Source organism: Hemiscyllium ocellatum, chromosome 13 (assembly GCF_020745735.1).
Source record: "Hemiscyllium ocellatum isolate sHemOce1 chromosome 13, sHemOce1.pat.X.cur, whole genome shotgun sequence".
Classification (NCBI taxonomy): Eukaryota; Metazoa; Chordata; class Chondrichthyes; order Orectolobiformes; family Hemiscylliidae; genus Hemiscyllium; species Hemiscyllium ocellatum.
The window spans coordinates 38680853-38699416 of NC_083413.1; the positions used below are offsets into that span (position 1 = coordinate 38680853).

The window sequence follows — 18564 nt, forward strand, 5'->3', positions numbered from 1 at the left end:
ATGAGGGGGTAATTTATCACTGACTATTACCCATAATCGGGGATTGGTCAGCTTAGTTGACTGGTTTGTGATCAGAGTGATACCAATAGTGTGGGATCATTTCTTATGCCAGTTGAGGTTCCAATGAAGGTTGCATCTTGTCAACTTCACCCCTGCCTGAGATGTGGTGACTTTCAGGATAAACTACCAGTCAACTCTCTTTCATGGGATAGCAGTCCTGTAATCCACAGCCTATGGTAATTTATCTTTAGATTGCAGTGGTTCTCAGACACTCAACCCAATAGTTTAATTTGCAGTGCTATGGAGTCCATGGTTATGTATAGAAACATAGAAAATAGGTGCAAGAGTAGGTCTTTCAGCCATTTAATACGATCATGGCTGATCATTCAATCTCAGTATCCCATTCCTGCCCTCCCCCTATTCCCGTTAATTCGTTTAGTCGCAAGGACTACATCTAGCTCCCTTTTGAATATATCTAATGAATTTGTCCAACAACTTCCTGTGGGAGAGAATTCCACAGGTTCACAACTCTCTTTAAGTCAAGAAATTCTTCCTCATCTCAGTCCTGAATGGCTTACCCCTTATTCTTAGACTATGGATTTCCCTAACATTGGGAACATTCTTCCCACATCTAGCCTGTCCAGTCACATCAGGATGTTATATGTTTCTATGAGACTGTACCCCCCACCTCCCCCCTTTATTCTTCTAAATTCTACAAGCTCTGTTGATTCAGTCTTTCCTCATAAGTCAGACCTGTCATTACAGGGGTCAGTCTGGTGGATGTTTCCTGGGCTCCCTCAGAACGTCCTTCCTCAGACTAGGAGACCAAAATTGCACACAATACCCAAGGAGTGGCCTCACTGAGGCTCTGTGTAACTGCAGCAAGGCACCCTTTCTCCAATTCTCAAAACCTTGCTGTGAAGGTCAACCTGCCATTAGCTTCCTCACTGCCTATTATACCTGCATGCCAACCTTCAGCGACTGTTCAACAATTTCACCCAGGTCATGTTGCATCTTACCTTTCCCTAAATTGCCACCAATTAGATAATAATCTGCCTTCCTGTTTTTGCAATCACAGTGGATAACATTAAATTTATTAATTTGCATTTACCAAATATTTGCCCACTCAGCCATTCTATCCAAGTCACACTGCAGCCTCTTTGCATCTTCCTTACAGCACACATTGCCACACAGCTTAGTGTCCCTGTTTTACTCTAATGGCAGGTAGGGATATACAAGTTTTGAAGTTCATCCATGTGTTCTTTAAATGTCTGCCATTGTCTGTCCACCGTAAACTTTTGAAGTATATTTGGCCAGCTTATGATAGCCAACACACACCTCATACCATCATTGTATATATTGGTTGTAGGCCTTTGAACCACCTTTTTAGTTATTTGAAAAGTCTTCTGTTGTGTTTTTGGTTGCACTTCTGCTCCACACTCCTGATCTTTGGGCATCCAGTGTGGAGGGGTATGGGAAAGTCCGAGAACCTTCTTGTGGATCTGCTTCTGGACCATTTTTCAGGGTTATAGCTGCCGACTGTCTGTCCCTCTTTGATGGCTATGTTTGTGCTCAGGTGACCCTGGTATCCACTAATACTCTTAATGCCTTTAAAGTGAGATGGGCATCCCAGGAGGTAGAGTGCTTGATCTGCCCTTGCAACTCTATTTTAGCCCCATCTCCCTCTCCTCACCTTTGATGGTCTGTTTTGCTCTTTATAGACTTGTCGTGTAAACTAATGAATTGGAAAATTGGTGACTTACTGGTGATGAATAGATGAAAAGCAACAGTCATGATTTGGTGACTGGGGGAGAAAAGTTCAGTTGTGTGTAGAGCATTCTGGATATAAGAGAAGAGAGAGAAAGTTATGTTATAGAGTATTTGTGGTGCAGTGTTAACATCCCTACCTCCAAACTAGGAGGAATTGGTTCATCTCTCACTTGCTCCAATATAAAGATATAGATCTTTGTAGGGGCTCTTGTGGAGAAGTGGTAATGTTCCTACCACTGAACCAGGAAGACTTGAGTTCAAGTCACATTTTCACCAGAGCAGTATATTGATATCACTGTCCAGGTTGATTGGAAAAGCATTAATGTTTGACATGCAGTTCCTGTTTATAGACTATGAGGATCTTCAGGTATTCCTCAGGATGCTGCTGCTATTTTTGGCCAGAACCTGATCAGTATTTGGAACATGGTTGATTCATGGCATGTCTTCCCGCCCTTAGGAATAGCAGCTGCTTTCAGAGAGCCAGGCAGTGTTCAGGAGTCCAAACCTCCATCATTGTGGGTTAGAGTGGCTGGAAGGAAAGGCTGTGGCACAGTTGGGGACATGTTGAGTGACTGAGTCCTGGCTAGATGCTACCAAAGAGTTGCCAAGTAGAGTGGCAGTAGACATCCAGCTCTGAGAGAAGCTTATTGAGAAGTGTTTGTACTAATTGTGCCTTTCCATTAATAATTTATTCTAAACCCCGGCCAGTTATCTTGCAATAACTATCTGATTGCTTTCCTTAACTAAAAATTATTGACCTTACTTCACAATCCAGGTTCGATTCCAGCCTTGGGTGACTGTCTGTGTAGAGTTAGCATATTTTCCATGTGTCTGCATGAGTGTTCTCTGGGCGCTCTAGCTTCTTTCCACAGTCCAAAGTTGCACTGTTAGATAGATTGGCAATGATAAGTTGCCCATAGTGTCCAGGGATGTGCAGGCTAGATGGATTTGCCATGGTAAATGAAAGGTAAGAAGGTGGGTCTGAGTGGGATGCTCTTCAGAGGGTTTATGTGGACTCGATGGGCTGAATGGCCTGCTTCCACACTGTACGGATTCTATGATTGGTGATGCATAGTGTTAAAGCTATTTTTAACACTTCCTAGAGATTTTATAGAAGAGTGAAAAAGTGGTGCAACATGCTGGAATTTAAAAGTCAACCAATAGACCAAGGTTAAAGCTGTGCTGTCACTGTGATCTGTAAAAGAGTTCCTTGAATTTTCATGGACAAGTTGTCAAAATACTCAAAGGATGCACAGTCAGTATTGGACGAAATAGTTGTCGTTGCCATGCCCTACTCAAAGGTTTGAAACACGTTAACCTCCTCTATTTTGTGCAGGCACCCAGTCTATCATGCATTTCTGTGTGTATGAGAGTCTGAATTGTGCCCTCAGCATAAACATCTGAGTCCTCTGTAACAAAACCAGTTGATTCACAGAGCTGAGTTTTAAGTCAACTGAGTAACTATTGTGCAGCTTGTAGACTTTCCCATTCGGAGATAGAGTAGCAACAAAAGAAATCTTTACCTACAGAAAGGTCTTTAAAAACTTGAGTGTATTTTGTTATAGGAATGGATTGTCAACAGTAGATTCTATAATTAATTAAGTTTACAATCAAAATTAAGCTTCCTTTGGAGAAAATATAATGTTGTAAAACACTTTGTCTCCTTGTATATACAAGTCCATATCCAAGCATACAATGACATGGCAAAATATCCATGTATATCAAGATATAACTGTAGTTAGACCAGATACACTAAAAGATTAGTCAGAATTCAACCTTTACAAATGTAATAACCTACCGCTCCCAATAAATAAATAAATAATTGCTACTGTAACTTAGAGTAGACCATCAAAAGGAAGTTCCCACTAGTATGAATACCCTTGAGAACTTCCATAAATTGTTACTTAATATGACAGGTTTCAAATCTAGCTTTTACAGGAAAGAGCTACTGCCAGAAAGCAAAGAGAACTGTGGAAAGTTGAATTGCTTTTCTTGGCTTTTGTCTAAACTTTCTCAACAGTGTTTTGCTTTGTTTCTTTGCTGAGCTTGTAAAATGTGCTAAAATGCGTGTACTTTGGGCTTCATTAAGATGCTGGAACTTCATATAATAGGAATAATGGCTTGTATTCAGAAGTTATTGGTACTGAACTTCTCTTAGAAGAGAAATATCTATTTGGACAGCTTTTACTGCTGTGCTCTCCCAGCAATTGTAATAAGTGTGTGGCTCACATACATAAATACATACATACCGTAGAATTTCAAAATAGTTAATTTATTTTAAGATGGACTTGTTGAGTTTTTTCTCAGATCTTGAATTTTATTTGTATGGATCTTCTAGTATTTTTGTGAATTTGGTTTTATTACACTGGGCTTTAGTTACAACAATCACAAAAAAAAATCATAAGTTAAATTCAATCTGGTTCCATCAGTTGGGTAAGCTTATGTATTGAGACACTAACCAATTTTCTCCAAAGTTCATACTTTGAGCGAGATTAGTGCTTAGTAAAACACCCGCACAATTTTCCTTTGCTGTGTATCGCTGCACCTTTAAAACAGCTCTTAATGGGACATAGAATACTACTATAACAAAAGTATTTAGTGCTTTTCAGATTCACTTTTGAACAGAAATTGTGGCAATAAGATGAGGTATTTCATTGACTTTGTAGAGGAGTCATTGAAAACATTGCTGTGTCAATGTTACCTTATCCAACATAAGACAAGATCTGAACATATATTCAGTGCAATGAATTTTATTGTGAAGCTGATTGTGAATTTTAAGAATGTCCTTTATATTTATATTTATCATTGTAGTAATACACAAGTCCTGTAAATGAAAGTTAAATGAGTGAATGATAAACAAAGTACTTTAGTTTGTGTTTTATTTTTAGGATCACAAAGTTGTTCCTTAGTAAAACTGAACATGCTCAGATTTTGACACTTGAGTAATTCAGAAGATCTTAGGAATCCACCAGAATCGATGCTGAACCTCTTCCAGTTTTGCATTACTATATTGGCCCTCAGTGATGTCATCCAAATATATTGTCAACTCAACCTCATGCTACTGCTTCTATCTCATAAGCCTGTTTATTCCTGGTTTGAACAGCAATAGCTGCATTTAACTTAAGGAAGACCAAAACTATGGTCTCTTCCACATTGTCATAAAACCCCATCCTCAGCAATGAGTCCAGCCATTTCTCAGGCATTGTTTCATACTGAACTAAACTGTTCCTGACCTTGGCATCTCATTTTTTGATTATTCTTTTATGGAATATGGACATCACTTGTGAGGTTAACATTTGTTCCCCATTCCTGCTTGAATATTGTGTCTTGCCCTGCTGATTACAATTGTAATATAATGTGAAATATATTGCTGTGGGTCTGAAGTCACACATAGGCTAGACTGGGTAAGAACAGTAGATTTCCTTTTCTTGGAAGGACATTAATGAACCAGATGGGTTTGTGCAACAAGTAATAATAGATTCACAGTTACTAGTACTGAAACAAGTTTTCAATTTCAGATTTATTGAATGCTTCCATGTTCTCGGAGCATTAGTTTGGACCTTTGGATTATTTTTCCAATATGTTATGGACCAGACCAAACCCCTTTCAAATATATCAAGGAGATAGCCTGGACCCTAACTTTTATCTTAATTAAAGGCAAATGTGTTAGGTGCTATGCTACAGATGTATTTCGATTGGTTATACTACTCAGCTTTAACAAAACGTACTTTATTCTTAGTCGAGTGTGTGTTCTGGAAAGCAGGTCAGGCAGCATCTGAGGAGCAGGAGAAACGACATTTTGGGCAAAAGCCCTTCATTAGGAATGAGGCTGTGAGCCAAGGGGATGATGAGATAAAAGGGAGATGGTGGGCTGGGGGGAAAGTAGCTGAGAGTGCAATAGGTAGATGGAGGTGTGGGTAATGGTATAGGTCAGAGAGGAGGGTGGAGCGGATAGTTGGGAAGGAAGATGGACAGGTGGGACAGGTCATGAGGGTGGTTCCGAGTTGGAAGATTGGAACTGGGATAAGGTGGGGGGAAGGAAAATGAGGAAACTGGTGAAATCCACATTGATCCTGTGGGATTTGAGGGTCCCGAGGCAGAAGATGAGGCGTTCTTCCTTTGGGTGGTTAGGGAGTGGCAATGGAGGCGGCCCAGGACCTGCACGGCTTTGGTGCAGTGGGAGGGGGAGTTAAAGTGTTCGGCCATGGGGCGGTGGGGTTGGTTGGTCAAAAAAAGGACAATATGTATCACTTAAAGCCATGGAATTGTCATACCTCCTTAAGAAAAAATTGTCGATATACAATGATGGCTTCATTTTTAAAATCCTTTTAGTTTTCTGCTATTAATGCACTACAATACGTATACTTTACATTGACTTCAAGCATGCAAATATTCACTACTGCAGTCCATTTTTTCCACCACTGAACAGCTTCATCTTCCGTCATCAAGTCTCGACAAAGCGATAGCAATTATGCTGTCTCATCCTGCTGCACATATAATTTTTAAATTAAATGGCTATTACAATAAACTCCATCTGAACATTTGGGTTTTTTTTCTTTAAATTTTTCCAAAAGATTTAAGAGTTATGATCAGTATATACAATTGTTTCGGACACATTACTGGCAACATAAATATTGAAAATGTTGCAACACCAACAGTAAACCCACGGTCTCCTCCTCACTTGTGGAATATTTCTTTTGATGAATATTCAATTTTCTGGAAATATACCCAGTGTTCTTCTCATCATCACCTTGCCAGAATACAGCAATGAAATGCATGTCACTCGCATCAGTATCTACCTTGAATGGCTTTTAGGTGTGGCTAACACTGGGGCAGTGGTTTACTTGGCTTTCAGGCTGTCAACTGACTTCTGACACTCTTCTGGCTACTGAAATGTTTTATACTACTTCAAGTCAGGCTTTGGAACTAAAATTTGGTATGGATTGCGAAAAAAACGTGTTCAGTCCCCAGAATCATATAACTTCCTTCGTCGATGGTTTGGGAAACTTGCCAGTGACCTTTGTTTTCACATTCCGTGAGGCTATCTGTCCATGTCGAATTGTATGGCCGAGCAACGTCACTTCAGCTTTTGTGGACTCACTCTTAGCCAGGTTTGTTACTAAGGTTGTCTTTTGACGTCAATCAAACAATTCTGCTCGGCGTTCCAAATGTTCTTTCTATGTGTGACTAATAATCACCAGATTGTCATTGTACACTGAACAATTGGGTAATCCCAAAATGATTTTATTAGTTAGTCTTTAAAATGTAGCTACTGGATTTATCATACCAAATGGTGTGATTTCAAACTGGCAAAGTCCATTTGATGTCATGACAGCCAAAATTTCCTTTGCTCTCTCAGATAAAGTTCAGTATCATTTCAGTAAATTTAACTGAATAAAATAAACTGCTTGTATCACCACCTCAATACAGTCTTCCAGGAATGAACTAGGATATAAATCAGATTTTGTAACTGCACTGACTTTGTTATAATCAACACAAATAATTTATCTTTTACACCTATCACCTCTTCACTTTTCACTAGATTCACCAACCCCACCTTGTAAATGGAATACAACTCTTCTCACCTTCAATTCCACATTCTTGCCTTTTCTGACAATACTCCTTTCAAAGTACATGCCTCTTGTTATAGACCGGGCCAGACCTCCTCAAAACATTTCAAGAAAGTATTCCTGACCCTAACCTTATTAGTTGTTTTAAGCAGGTGTAGAGTCGATATTCCAGGAGTGATGCAGCTGGCCTGATCACTTAGTTTTAAACAAAACATAATTTATTTGCAATACTACTGAATGAAATGCAAACAAAAGACAACAGAATATAGAATAATTTTACCTATCCCAAAACCCAACAGACTATCCCAGCTTAATGATACTGTTCCATTTGCTGGAGTATAGAAGTGCTCTCTCCCTAGTCCCACCTGCCAGCACTTGGCCCATATCTCTCTAAACCCTTCCTATTCATATACCCATTCGGATCCCTTTTAAATGTTGCAATCAAACTAACCTCCACCACTTACTCTGGTAGCTCATTCCGTACATGTACCACACTCTGCGTGAAAACGTTGCCCCTCAGGTCTCTTTTATATCTTTCTCCTCTCGCCCTAAACCTATATGCTCTAGTTCTGAACTCCCCCACCGCAGGGAAAAGACTTTGTCTATTATGCTATCCATGCCCCTCTTGATTTAATACATCTCTATAAAGGTCACCTCTCCATAGCTCCAGGGAAAACAGCCCTAGCCTATTCAACCTCTCTCTATAACTCAAACCCTCCAACCCTGGCAATGTTCTTGTAAATCTTTTCTGAACCCTTTCAAGTTTCATAACATCTTTCCAATAGGAAGGAGACCAGAATCGCACGCAATATTCCAGCAGTGGCCTAACCAATGTCCTGTACAGTCATAACATGACTTCCCAACTCCCATACTCAATACTCTGACCAATAAAGGAAAGCATACCAAACACCGCCTTCACTATCCTATCTACCTGCAACTTCACTTTCAAGGTGCTATGAACTTCCACTTCAAGGTCTCTTTGTTCAGCAACACTCCCTAGATCCTTACCGTTAAGTGTATATGTGCTGCTGAGATTTGCTTTCCCAAAATGCAGCACCTCGCCTTTATCTAAATTAAACTCCATCTGTCATTTCTTAGCCCATTGGCTCATCTGATCAAGATCCCGTTGTAATCTGAGGTAACCTTCTTGGCTGTCTAGTACACCTCTAATTTTAGTGTCATCTGCGAACTTATTAACAATACCTCTTAGGTTCACACCCAAATCATTTATATAAATGATGAAAAGTAGTGGACCCAGCACCGATCCTTGTGTTACTCCACTGATCACAGGACTCCAGTCTGAAAAACAACCCTCCACCATCACCCTCTGTCTTATCTTTGAGCCAGCTCTGTATCCAAATGGCTAGTTTTCTTTGTATTCCATGAGATCTAACCTTGCTAACCAGTTTCCATTGGGAACCTTGTCGAATGCTTTACTGAAGTCCATATAGATCACATCTACCGTTCTGCCCTCATCAATCCACTGTTACTTTTTCAAAAAAACTCAATCAAGTTTGTGAGACATGATTTCCCATGCACAAAGCCATGTTGACTATCCCTAATCAGTTCTTGCCTTTCCAAATACATGTATATCCTATCTCTCAGGATTCCCTCTAAACAGATCTCCACCAGGCTTTTGGCTACGATGGGTTTGCTCTTCCTCACTGTCCTCACCTCTGCTTCTTTCTGTCTTTGGCTCTGCAATTTTAAGTTGGCTTTCCTCTTTCATTGCTAATTTCTGAAGTTCAAAAACACTCACATTCTCCCTCTTCCTACATTTTTTTCTTCTGGGACTATGCTTTTCTTTTTCCTTTGCTTTTAATCATAATTCAAATTGTTTCATTTCCTTTTTCCCTCTTTTTGTTCTGTCAGGGTTATTCTTTCTTTTTCTTTTATCCTTGCCATTGCCTCTAATTCAAGCTGCTTCATTTGCAAGTAAATTTTAGCTATTTCCCATCATTTTGGATTGCATTCCTTGCAATTGTAAATGCTGAGCTATTGACACAATTGTTTCCTTTTTCCTCAGAGATACATGTAACTCCACCTTCAACTTGTTTGCCAATTTCAAAGGTTTTGCTGTGCTCACTTTCTGTAAAACATTGGAGGTGGATGTTTGCAGGTAAAGCGATGGCTTGAAAATGGGAAGCCCTCAAAAATGAGATAACGAGTCCAGAGACTGTATATTCCTGTTAGGGTGAAAGGCAAGGCTAGTAGATGTAGGTAATGCTGGATGACTAAAGAAAATGAAGGAAGCATATGTCTGTTTTAGACAGCAGAGATTGAGTGAATCCTCAGAAGAGTATAAAGGCAGTAGGAGTCTACTTAAAAGGGAAATTAGGAGTGCAAAAAGATGACATGAGATAGTGTTGTCAAAAAGAATTAAGAAGGACCTAAAGCGATTCTAAAAATGTATTAAGGACAAAGGGTAACTAGGGAGAGTATAGGGTCCCTAATAGATCAGCTCGGCCACCTATGTGTGGGACCGCAGGAGATGGAGGAGATACTAAATGAGAATTTTGCATCAATGTTTACTGTGGAGAAGGACAGAAAAGATATAGAATGTGGGAAAATAGATGGTGGCATCTTGAAAAGTGTCCATTTAAAGAGGAGGAGGTGCTAGATGTTTTAAAATGCATAAAGGTGAAAACTTCCCATGACTTGATCAAGTGTACCCTAGAACTCGGTGGGATGCTAGGGAAGTGATTGTTGGGTCCCTAGCTGAGACATATGTATCATCAATAGTCACAGGTGAGGTGCTGGAAGACGGGAGGTTGGCTAATGTGGTACCTCTATTTAACAAAGGTGGTAAGGAAAAGCCTGACATCAGTGGTGGGCATGTTGTTGGAGGGAATCCTGAAGGACAGGATTTACACGTATTTGGGTAGTCAAGGACGGATTAGGGAAATAATGTCTCACTAACTTGCTTGTTTTTTATTGAAGTAGTAATGAAGGGGATTGATGAGGGCTGAATGGTGGATGCAATCTATATGGACTTCAGCAAGGTGTTCAACAAGGTTCCTCATGGTAGACTGATTAACAAGGTTAGATTACATGGAATACGGGGAGAACTAGCCATTTGGATGCAGAACTAACTTGAAAGTAGAAGATAGAGAGTGATGGAGGGTGCTTTTCTGACTGGAGGCCTGTGACCAGTAGTGTGCCACAAGGATTGGTGCTGGGTCCACTATTTTCCGTTATTTATATAAATGATTTGGATATGAACATAGGAGGTATACTTTTTAAGTTGCAGATGAAACCAAAATTGGAAGTTTAGAGGACAGCAAAGGAGGTTACCTCAGAGTACAATAGGATCTTGATCAGATAGGCCATTGGACCAAGGAGTGGCAGGTGGAGTTTAATTTAGATAAATGTGAGTGTTACATTTTGGAAAGGCAAATCAGAGCAGGGACTTATACACTTCATGGTAAGGTCCAGGGGAATGTTGCTGAACAAAGAGACCTTGGAGTGCACATTCATAGTTCCTTGAAAGTGGAGTCTCAGGTAGATAGGATAGTGAAGGTGACGTTTAGTATGCTTTCCTTTATTTGTCAGAGCATTGAGTGTAGGAGTTGAGAGATCATGTTGCAGCTGTACGGGACATTGATTAGGCCACTTTTGGAACATTGTGTCCAATTCAGGTCGTCTTCCTATCAGAATGATGTTGTGAAACTTGAAATGGTTCAGAAAAGATTTTTCAGAAAGGATGTTGCCAGGGTTGGAGGATTTGAGCTATAGGGAGAGGCTGAATAGGCTGAAGCTGTTTTCCTTGGAGCATCAGAGGTTGAGGAGTGACTGTATAGAGGTGTATAAAATCATGAGGGGCATAGATAGGGTAAATAGACAAGGTCTTCTCTCTGGGGTGGAGGAGTCCAGAATTAAAGGGCATAGGTTTAGGGTGAGAGGAGAAAGATATAAAAGGGACCTAAGGGGCAACGTTTTCATGAGAAGGGTGGTGCTTCTATGGAATGCAGTGCCAGAGGAAGTGGTGGAGGCTGGTACAATTACAACATTTAAAAGGCATCTGGATGGGTATATGAATAGGAATGATTTAGCGGAGTATGGGGCAAGTGCTGGCAAATGGGACTAGATTAATGTAGGATATCTGGCATGGACGAGTTGGTCTGAAGGATCTGTTTCCATGCTCTACATTTCTATGACTCTCTGTCTTGATTTCTTCCACTCCCAGGAAACTCTTAGCGATTGAAAGAGCCATTATTACACAAGTCACACCTTCACACCTTATTTAAACCAATCAAATGAAATGGAAAAACATCAACCGTCACTATTTTTCAGTCAAATAATCTTAAACCCAACCTGGCATTAGAGATGAGCCCCCAGCGTATTATGGACCAGACCAAGCTCCTTTTAAATATATCATGAAGACAGCCTAAACCCTAAATTTTATCTTAATTGAAGACAAGTGTAATGCTCTGTGTTCCAGATGTAATTTGATTGGTCACATTACTTGGCTTTTAAGCAAAACACACTCTATTCTTCCTCTACAGTTAGAATACAAATAGGAGAAAGAAGAATTGATCTAACTTTAACTCTGTTGGAAAACATAACAGAATAATAGATTATTTAACTATTAAATAATAACTATTCCAATATGGTAGCATCCCATAAACACACCCTTGGCAAAGGTAAAGTCAGTAAAACAGATTGTCTCTCATGCGATTTTGATGGCAGAAAGAGAACCTGGGTCTTAGCTGTAGCAAGGAGAGAGCACTTCTATACTCCAGCAAATGCTGAAAGTGAAACAAAAATTTGTTCCATACTTCTACTATTCTAACTTAAAAGAAGCCAAAGGCCGAACAAGTTGTTTATTTCATTGGTTGGAAGGGACAACTTGGTGCGATTGGCTCAAAACCTCTCCAGGAAAGAAATGAACTACATCTCTTAAAGTCATCATATTGTCATAAGTAGTGTTACGTGAACTCAAGAGATGAAATGACAGTAATTACCCTTGACATCAAGGCAGAATTTGACTGAATATGATGCCAAGGATTCTTAGCAAAACCAATCACTCTTTCCAAACCCACTTCCTCCTGGAAGGGCAAGAATAGCAGGTGCATATAAGTACCACCTCCTGTAAATTCCTGTCCCCACAAGACATCCTCTCTTGGAATTACATCACTGTGCTTTCATTGGTGCCAGGTCAGCATCTTGGAATTCCCTTCTTAACAGCACTGTGCGCATCCCTTTGTTCTAAGGACTAATGGTTCACGAAGGCAGCTCAACACAACCTTCTCCAGGGCAATTAGTCATGCACAAAGTTTTCGTCTTATGCCACAAACTCTCAACCTAATTTTTACCTCTGCTTTGAATTATAGAACTTGCCCTCTAACCAGTTTATATTTCTCCACATGCTTAGGACTTCCTTTAAAGGCTGACATTTTGCTTTTTGTCATCCTTTTGGCTGTCTTGTTTCCTTTGTTGTACTTTCCTTATATTTTGGATTTTGCCAATACCAGTCTAAAGCCATTGTTTCTGGTCACCACTCCAAACTCTGTTCCTGGACTACCAATTCCGTCCCTCACCTTGGCAATAGCCTGAGATTGGCTACCTTGATACCACATTCAATCCTAAGATAAACTTTCCATACTTGTAATAGTGCCAACACTAAGGTCACTTTCATAACATTGCATGGTGTTATTCCATCTAAACTCATCTCCTGCTCAAAGCTTCCTTCATTCATTTGTTGTCTGAAGACTTGACTACTTCCATGTACACTTGGTTGGTCTCCCACATTCAATTTGAAGTCAACTTCCTACTAGTAAGACACCACTTGTGTCTTAATTAGCAATTAGCCGAGGCCCATGAGGCCTGAAACGCCCTCTATAAAGCTCACTTCCTCATTTCCTTCTTAAAACCTACCTCTTCGATCAGACTCTAGTCATCTAATCTAAATTCTTCCTTTTGCGGTGTGATGCCATACCTCATTTTCTAATGTTTCTGTGAAGTGCCTTTTGGATTTTTCATTATATTAAACATTCCAAATAAATATAGACCTTTCTTCTTCGCACCATGCCCTCTTGTACATCCTCAGGTATTGATAATCTGATTAGCAGACAAATTTATGTCTCTGCCGACAAAATTAATTGTGCTATCTTATTCTATGTTTGAAATGCTATTTGTTTAATTGCAATATTATAGGCAAGAATTTTGAATGATCTGATTTTGTTTATTGACTGTCTCCTAAGGGGAGCACTTAGCTTAGTTGGCTAGATATCTCATATACTATTCAGAATAATATCAAGAGTGCAGGCTCACTTCCTGTTCCAGCTGAGGTAAACTTGGGATCTGCCTCTTGTTTAAGAGGAAGACAATGACAAACTACCATTGAAAGAAGCAATCAATAGTATTTCTCAGGTTGAAGCATCAGCAGATTATGAGCCAAGGAGCAGCCTTGGGCAGAGCGAATGAATGGTCTATTAAACAGTATTTTAAACAAGGTGAATAGATGTGCAGCTGGAAGTGCGCAACAGGTCAGACAGAATCCAAGGAGCAGGAAAATTATTGTTTTAGGATGAAACCCTTTATCAGGACTGGGAAGGCGGAGGGGAACCTGAAAATAAATGGAGGTAGGCTGGGGAAGGGTAGGTGGGATGGTGATACGTTGATGCAGGGGGGTGGGTTTATGATTGATCAGTGGGAAGGGTGGAGCAGATAGATGAGTAGAAAGATTAGAGTAGGTCATGGAGACGAGGAGGAGGGTTCAGGCTCAATACGCGATAAGGCTTGGGGAAGAGGGACTTTGAAGCTGGTGAAGTCAATGTTGAGGCCATTGGGCTGTACACTTCCCAGATAAAATATAAGGTGGTGTTTCTCCAGTTTCCGTTTGGCCTCACTCTGATGGATGGATATGTCGCTGGGGAGTGGGAGGAGGAATTAAAGTGGATGACAACCGGAAGGTCGGGTTGGTTACTGTGTGCAGTGCACAGATGCTCTGCCATCCTTACTGCTTCCTAGTATTTTAATCAAGTTTGTTCAATTTCGCTTTTATTACTAACATGCAGAATCTTCATGATTCTTTTATGTTTTTCCAGATCATCATACCTGATGGAGATGGCTCAGAAGCTAATACAGTTGCTCAATCTGGTGTACCTGGTGCAGTTGATAATGTTGCCTGTGAGGATCTTCCAGCTCAGGATAAAGTTAAAATAATCGAAACCAGTCCTGATGTAATTATTGAGGAGCAATATGATGACAGCCAAGATGAAAGCAAAAATGAATCGAGTGATTTGCAGAAAATTGTAGATGGTGGAAGTGTGAACAAGACAAAGTTCAGTCCTTCAGATAATGGTGAGATTATCATGGTTAGTTAACACATTTTTATAGTTTAAAACATGGTTGTATTTTGGGCCCATGATTTATTTCACACTAAGAAGTAAATAGGAAGATGTTGGTAATTTTGTGTTATTTTGGTATTGCAATTAATATTGGAAATACTGCAACCTATTAAGTGGCAATTTTCCTTTAAATGTCTAGCAGATTTTAAGTATACGATAAATATTCTGATTAATTTGTAGTTATTTATGTTTTGACATTATGTTTGACATTAATTCAAGAGATTAGTATTGTTATGAGCTTAGTCTGTTTAAGATTCCCCTCCCCCCACCTTGTCTCAGTCGGTTCCCTCAACTCAGCACCGCCCTCCTAACCTGCAATCCTCTTCCTGACCTCTCCGCCCCCACCCCACTCAGGCCTATCACCCTCACCTTGACCTCCTTCCACCTATCCCACCTCCATCGCCCCTCCCCCTAGTCCCTCCTCCCTACCTTTTATCTCAGCCGGCTTGGCTCTCTCTCTCTTATTCCTGATGAAGGGCTTATGCTCGAAACGTCGAATTCTCTATTCCTGAGATGCTGCCTAACCTGCTGTGCTTTGACCAGCAACACATTTGCAGCTGTTTAAGATATTGTTTACTTGGACTGTGAACCACATATTACACTAGAACTTGAAAAATTAATCAATATTTGGACATTTTAATGAAAACAAACCCTTGGAAATAACTCTGATGAACAATTAGCTTGATTATAATAGTTAGAGGTAACATCCTAGACAGATGGTATCTTGAAATAGTTTCCAGTAGTAATTCACATGCATTGAACTGACAATTGCTATAGAATGCTTGATTGATACTTTGCAATTTGATCTCTGGATTTCCTTTCAAAACTTCAGCCAACAAAGTTTTGGAATTTATTTGTACAATCATCAAAATATCAAGTATTCCAAGTGGTAATGATGTAATTAGCAAGTTAACAAGATACTTCATGGCTTTGCAAAAGATTTTGTTTGGGTAATAAGTAAATTTGATGTGTGACTTCTTCCATAACTCAAATGTAGTAAACAGGAAATGCTACCAATGTGCAACAAGTGGAGGGGTAAAAAAAAACTGATGATCACAGTATAGAACTTCAAAAGGGTATGGACAAGTTGGTGCAGTGGATAAATTTCTGGCAGATAAGGTTCAATGCTAAAAAAGTGTGGTGATGTATTTTGGTAGAAAGAACAAGGTTACTACTATAAAGGATATACACAGCAGAAAGATCTGGATGGATATGTGCATTAGCCATTGAAAATGGCAGAACAGTTGGAGAGCAGTTCATAAAGCATTCAGTATTGTAGGCTTTCTTAGTAAGAGTAGAGAATAGGGAGATATGTTGAATCTATTATGATCCCAGCTGATGTTAATACTGGACAAGTCACATCTCAGACTGACGTCTGGTTTGATAGATAATTTTTGTGTGGCTTTAATGAGGTTGTTGCTCACTGAAGCAATAAACATACAATGTTGCAGATTTGTTTTAACAATAAAATATTTTATGCAAAAGAAATAAAGATCAAATGAACTAAACTATCTGTATGTAATACAAAGATGATAGTACACAACCGAAAGTGTAATGCCATTAATCCCAACAGCATCCCTCTGCCTTTCTCTATCACACATGGCATTTGACTCAGCTGTAGCTTCAATTCCTGGTTGTGAAAATTTGATGGTCTCTTCCTTGGTTTGTTAAGGACCAAGCCTGACCCTCTCAAAACACCTCAAGATGGAAGTCCAAACCCAACTTTTCCAGTTGTTTTAAGCAGGTATATACCAGGAGTGATGAAGCTCATCAAAAACCCTCAGTTTTAAACTAAACAGAATTTATTTACAGAAAACCCGAATGAAACAAACGGGAACAGAATACAGAATAACTTAACCTATCTAAAAACCCAACAGACTATCCCAGCTTAATGATGCTGTTTGAAATGCCTTCAAGAGTATCCATAAACACCCCCTTGGCAGTAAAGATAAAATCAAACATAGGGTCTTACAGGAGAGAGAGATGTCAGAGAGATTCAGCATGGAGCAACTTCCATGTAGCTGTTTCTTTGACCAGTAGCCTCAAAAAAACCGACTGCTTGTTCTGAACAGCCAGACTGCTAAAACCAAAATAAACCAAACCAGAGAAAGTTAAAAATCACACAACACCAGGTTATAGTCCAACAGGTTTAATTGGAAGCGCACTAGCTTTCGGAGCGTCGCTCCTTCTTCAGGTGGTAGTGGAGGGCTCAATCCTAACACACAGAATTTATAGCAAAAATTTACAGTGTGATGTAACTGAAATTATACATTGAAAAATTGATTGTCTGTTAAGCCTTTCATCTGTTAGAATACCGTGATAGTTTCACTTCTTTCATGTGTAAATCACAAAACCTTTTTTTAAAAAATTGCACTCTCAGGTTAGCTTTTTAAAAAATGTAACTTTTTAAAAAAAGGTTTTGTGATTTACACATAAAAGAAGTGAAACTATCACGGTATTCTAACAGATGAAAGGCTTAACAGACAATCAGTTTTTCAATGTATAATTTCAGTTACATCACACTGTAAATTTTTGCTATAAATTCTGTGTATTAGGATTGAGCCCTCCACTACCACCTGATGGAGGAGCGACGCTCTGAAAGCTAGTGTGCTTCCAATTCAACCTGTTGGACTATAACCTGGTGCTTGTGTGATTTTTAACTTTGTACACCCCAGTCCAACACCGCCATCTCCAAATCAAAACCAGAGAAAAGTTGAGTTGGGAGAACTGGCCACTCTCATTATACAGTTTTTTTTTAAGCTTAAAAGCCTCTTCAAGAAGATAAACACAGACAAAATGGAGCCACTTGTCTTTACAGCCCCTCTGATTAAAAAAAACCCAAGGACAACCTAACCTTGGTAAATGAGTAGCCTCATCACACGTCCCCCTTAAAAAAAACCCATCAATATCCAAAGATCACTTCATTTTGAAATCTCTTAATCTTATACTGTTAGTACACTACGACAACCATATACATTACGTTGAGTATAAACATGCAAACATAGACTGAAACAGAATGTAGTAGTATATTTTACTCTCGCTACTGAACGTCTCTATTTCTCATCCAAGTCTCGACAGTGCATTGGCAATCATGTTTTCCCGTCCAGCCACATGCACAATGTTCAAATTAACTGGCTGTAACGACAAGCTCCATCTAAACAATCTAGAATGTTTGTCCTTTAATTTCTCCACAAACTTCAATGGGTCATGATCAGTGTATATGATCTCAATACATTATTGGTAACATAAACATTGACATGTTATAATGCCAACACCAAGCTCAAAGTTTCCTTCTCAACTGTTGACTATTTCTGCTGGTGAATGTTCAGTTTCCTGGAGAAACAGCTGATAGATCTTTGTACCTTCGCATAGTCTTCCTGTAAGAGTGCAGCACGGACACCCACATCATTCGCATAGATAGTCGCTTTGAATGGCTTGGCGTACTTAGGTGTGGCTAACACTGGGTCTGTGGTTAACACAGTTTTCAGGTTGTCAAATGCTGTCCACTGAAACTTCTTGCCTTTCTTTAGTAATTCAATGAGTGGAGCAGCCACGCTGCTAAAATTTGATATGAAGTTTTGATAAAGTCCACTCAAACCCAGGAATTGTAGCACAGCTCTTTTTGTCAATGGTGTTGGAAACTCCCCAGTTACCTTTGGTTTTGCATTCCATGTCCAATATCATGGCCTAGAAAGGTGACTTGGGCTTTGGCAAATTCACTTTTAAGCCTGGTTTACCACCAAGCTTGCCTCCTGAAGTCGATCGAACAATTTGGATAAATGTTGCAGAATGTTTCTTCCATGTGTGATTAAAAATCACCAGGTCTTCTAAATGTATGACACAATTGAACATAGAACATAGAACAATACAGC

At 39.6% G+C, this 18564-nt stretch overlaps 1 protein-coding gene across 4 annotated transcripts in view; it reads left to right on the forward strand.

Annotated features, from left to right (window-relative positions):
- dis3l2 (DIS3 like 3'-5' exoribonuclease 2) overlaps positions 1-18564 on the forward strand; it is a 289701-nt gene that overhangs the window by 54143 nt on the left and 216994 nt on the right. For all 4 annotated transcript variants that reach the window (XM_060834771.1, XM_060834767.1, XM_060834770.1 and 1 more), the window contains one exon: positions 14390-14645. In XM_060834771.1, coding sequence (XP_060690754.1) covers positions 14390-14645 — 256 coding nt within the window. The remainder of the gene's footprint in view (positions 1-14389; positions 14646-18564) is intronic.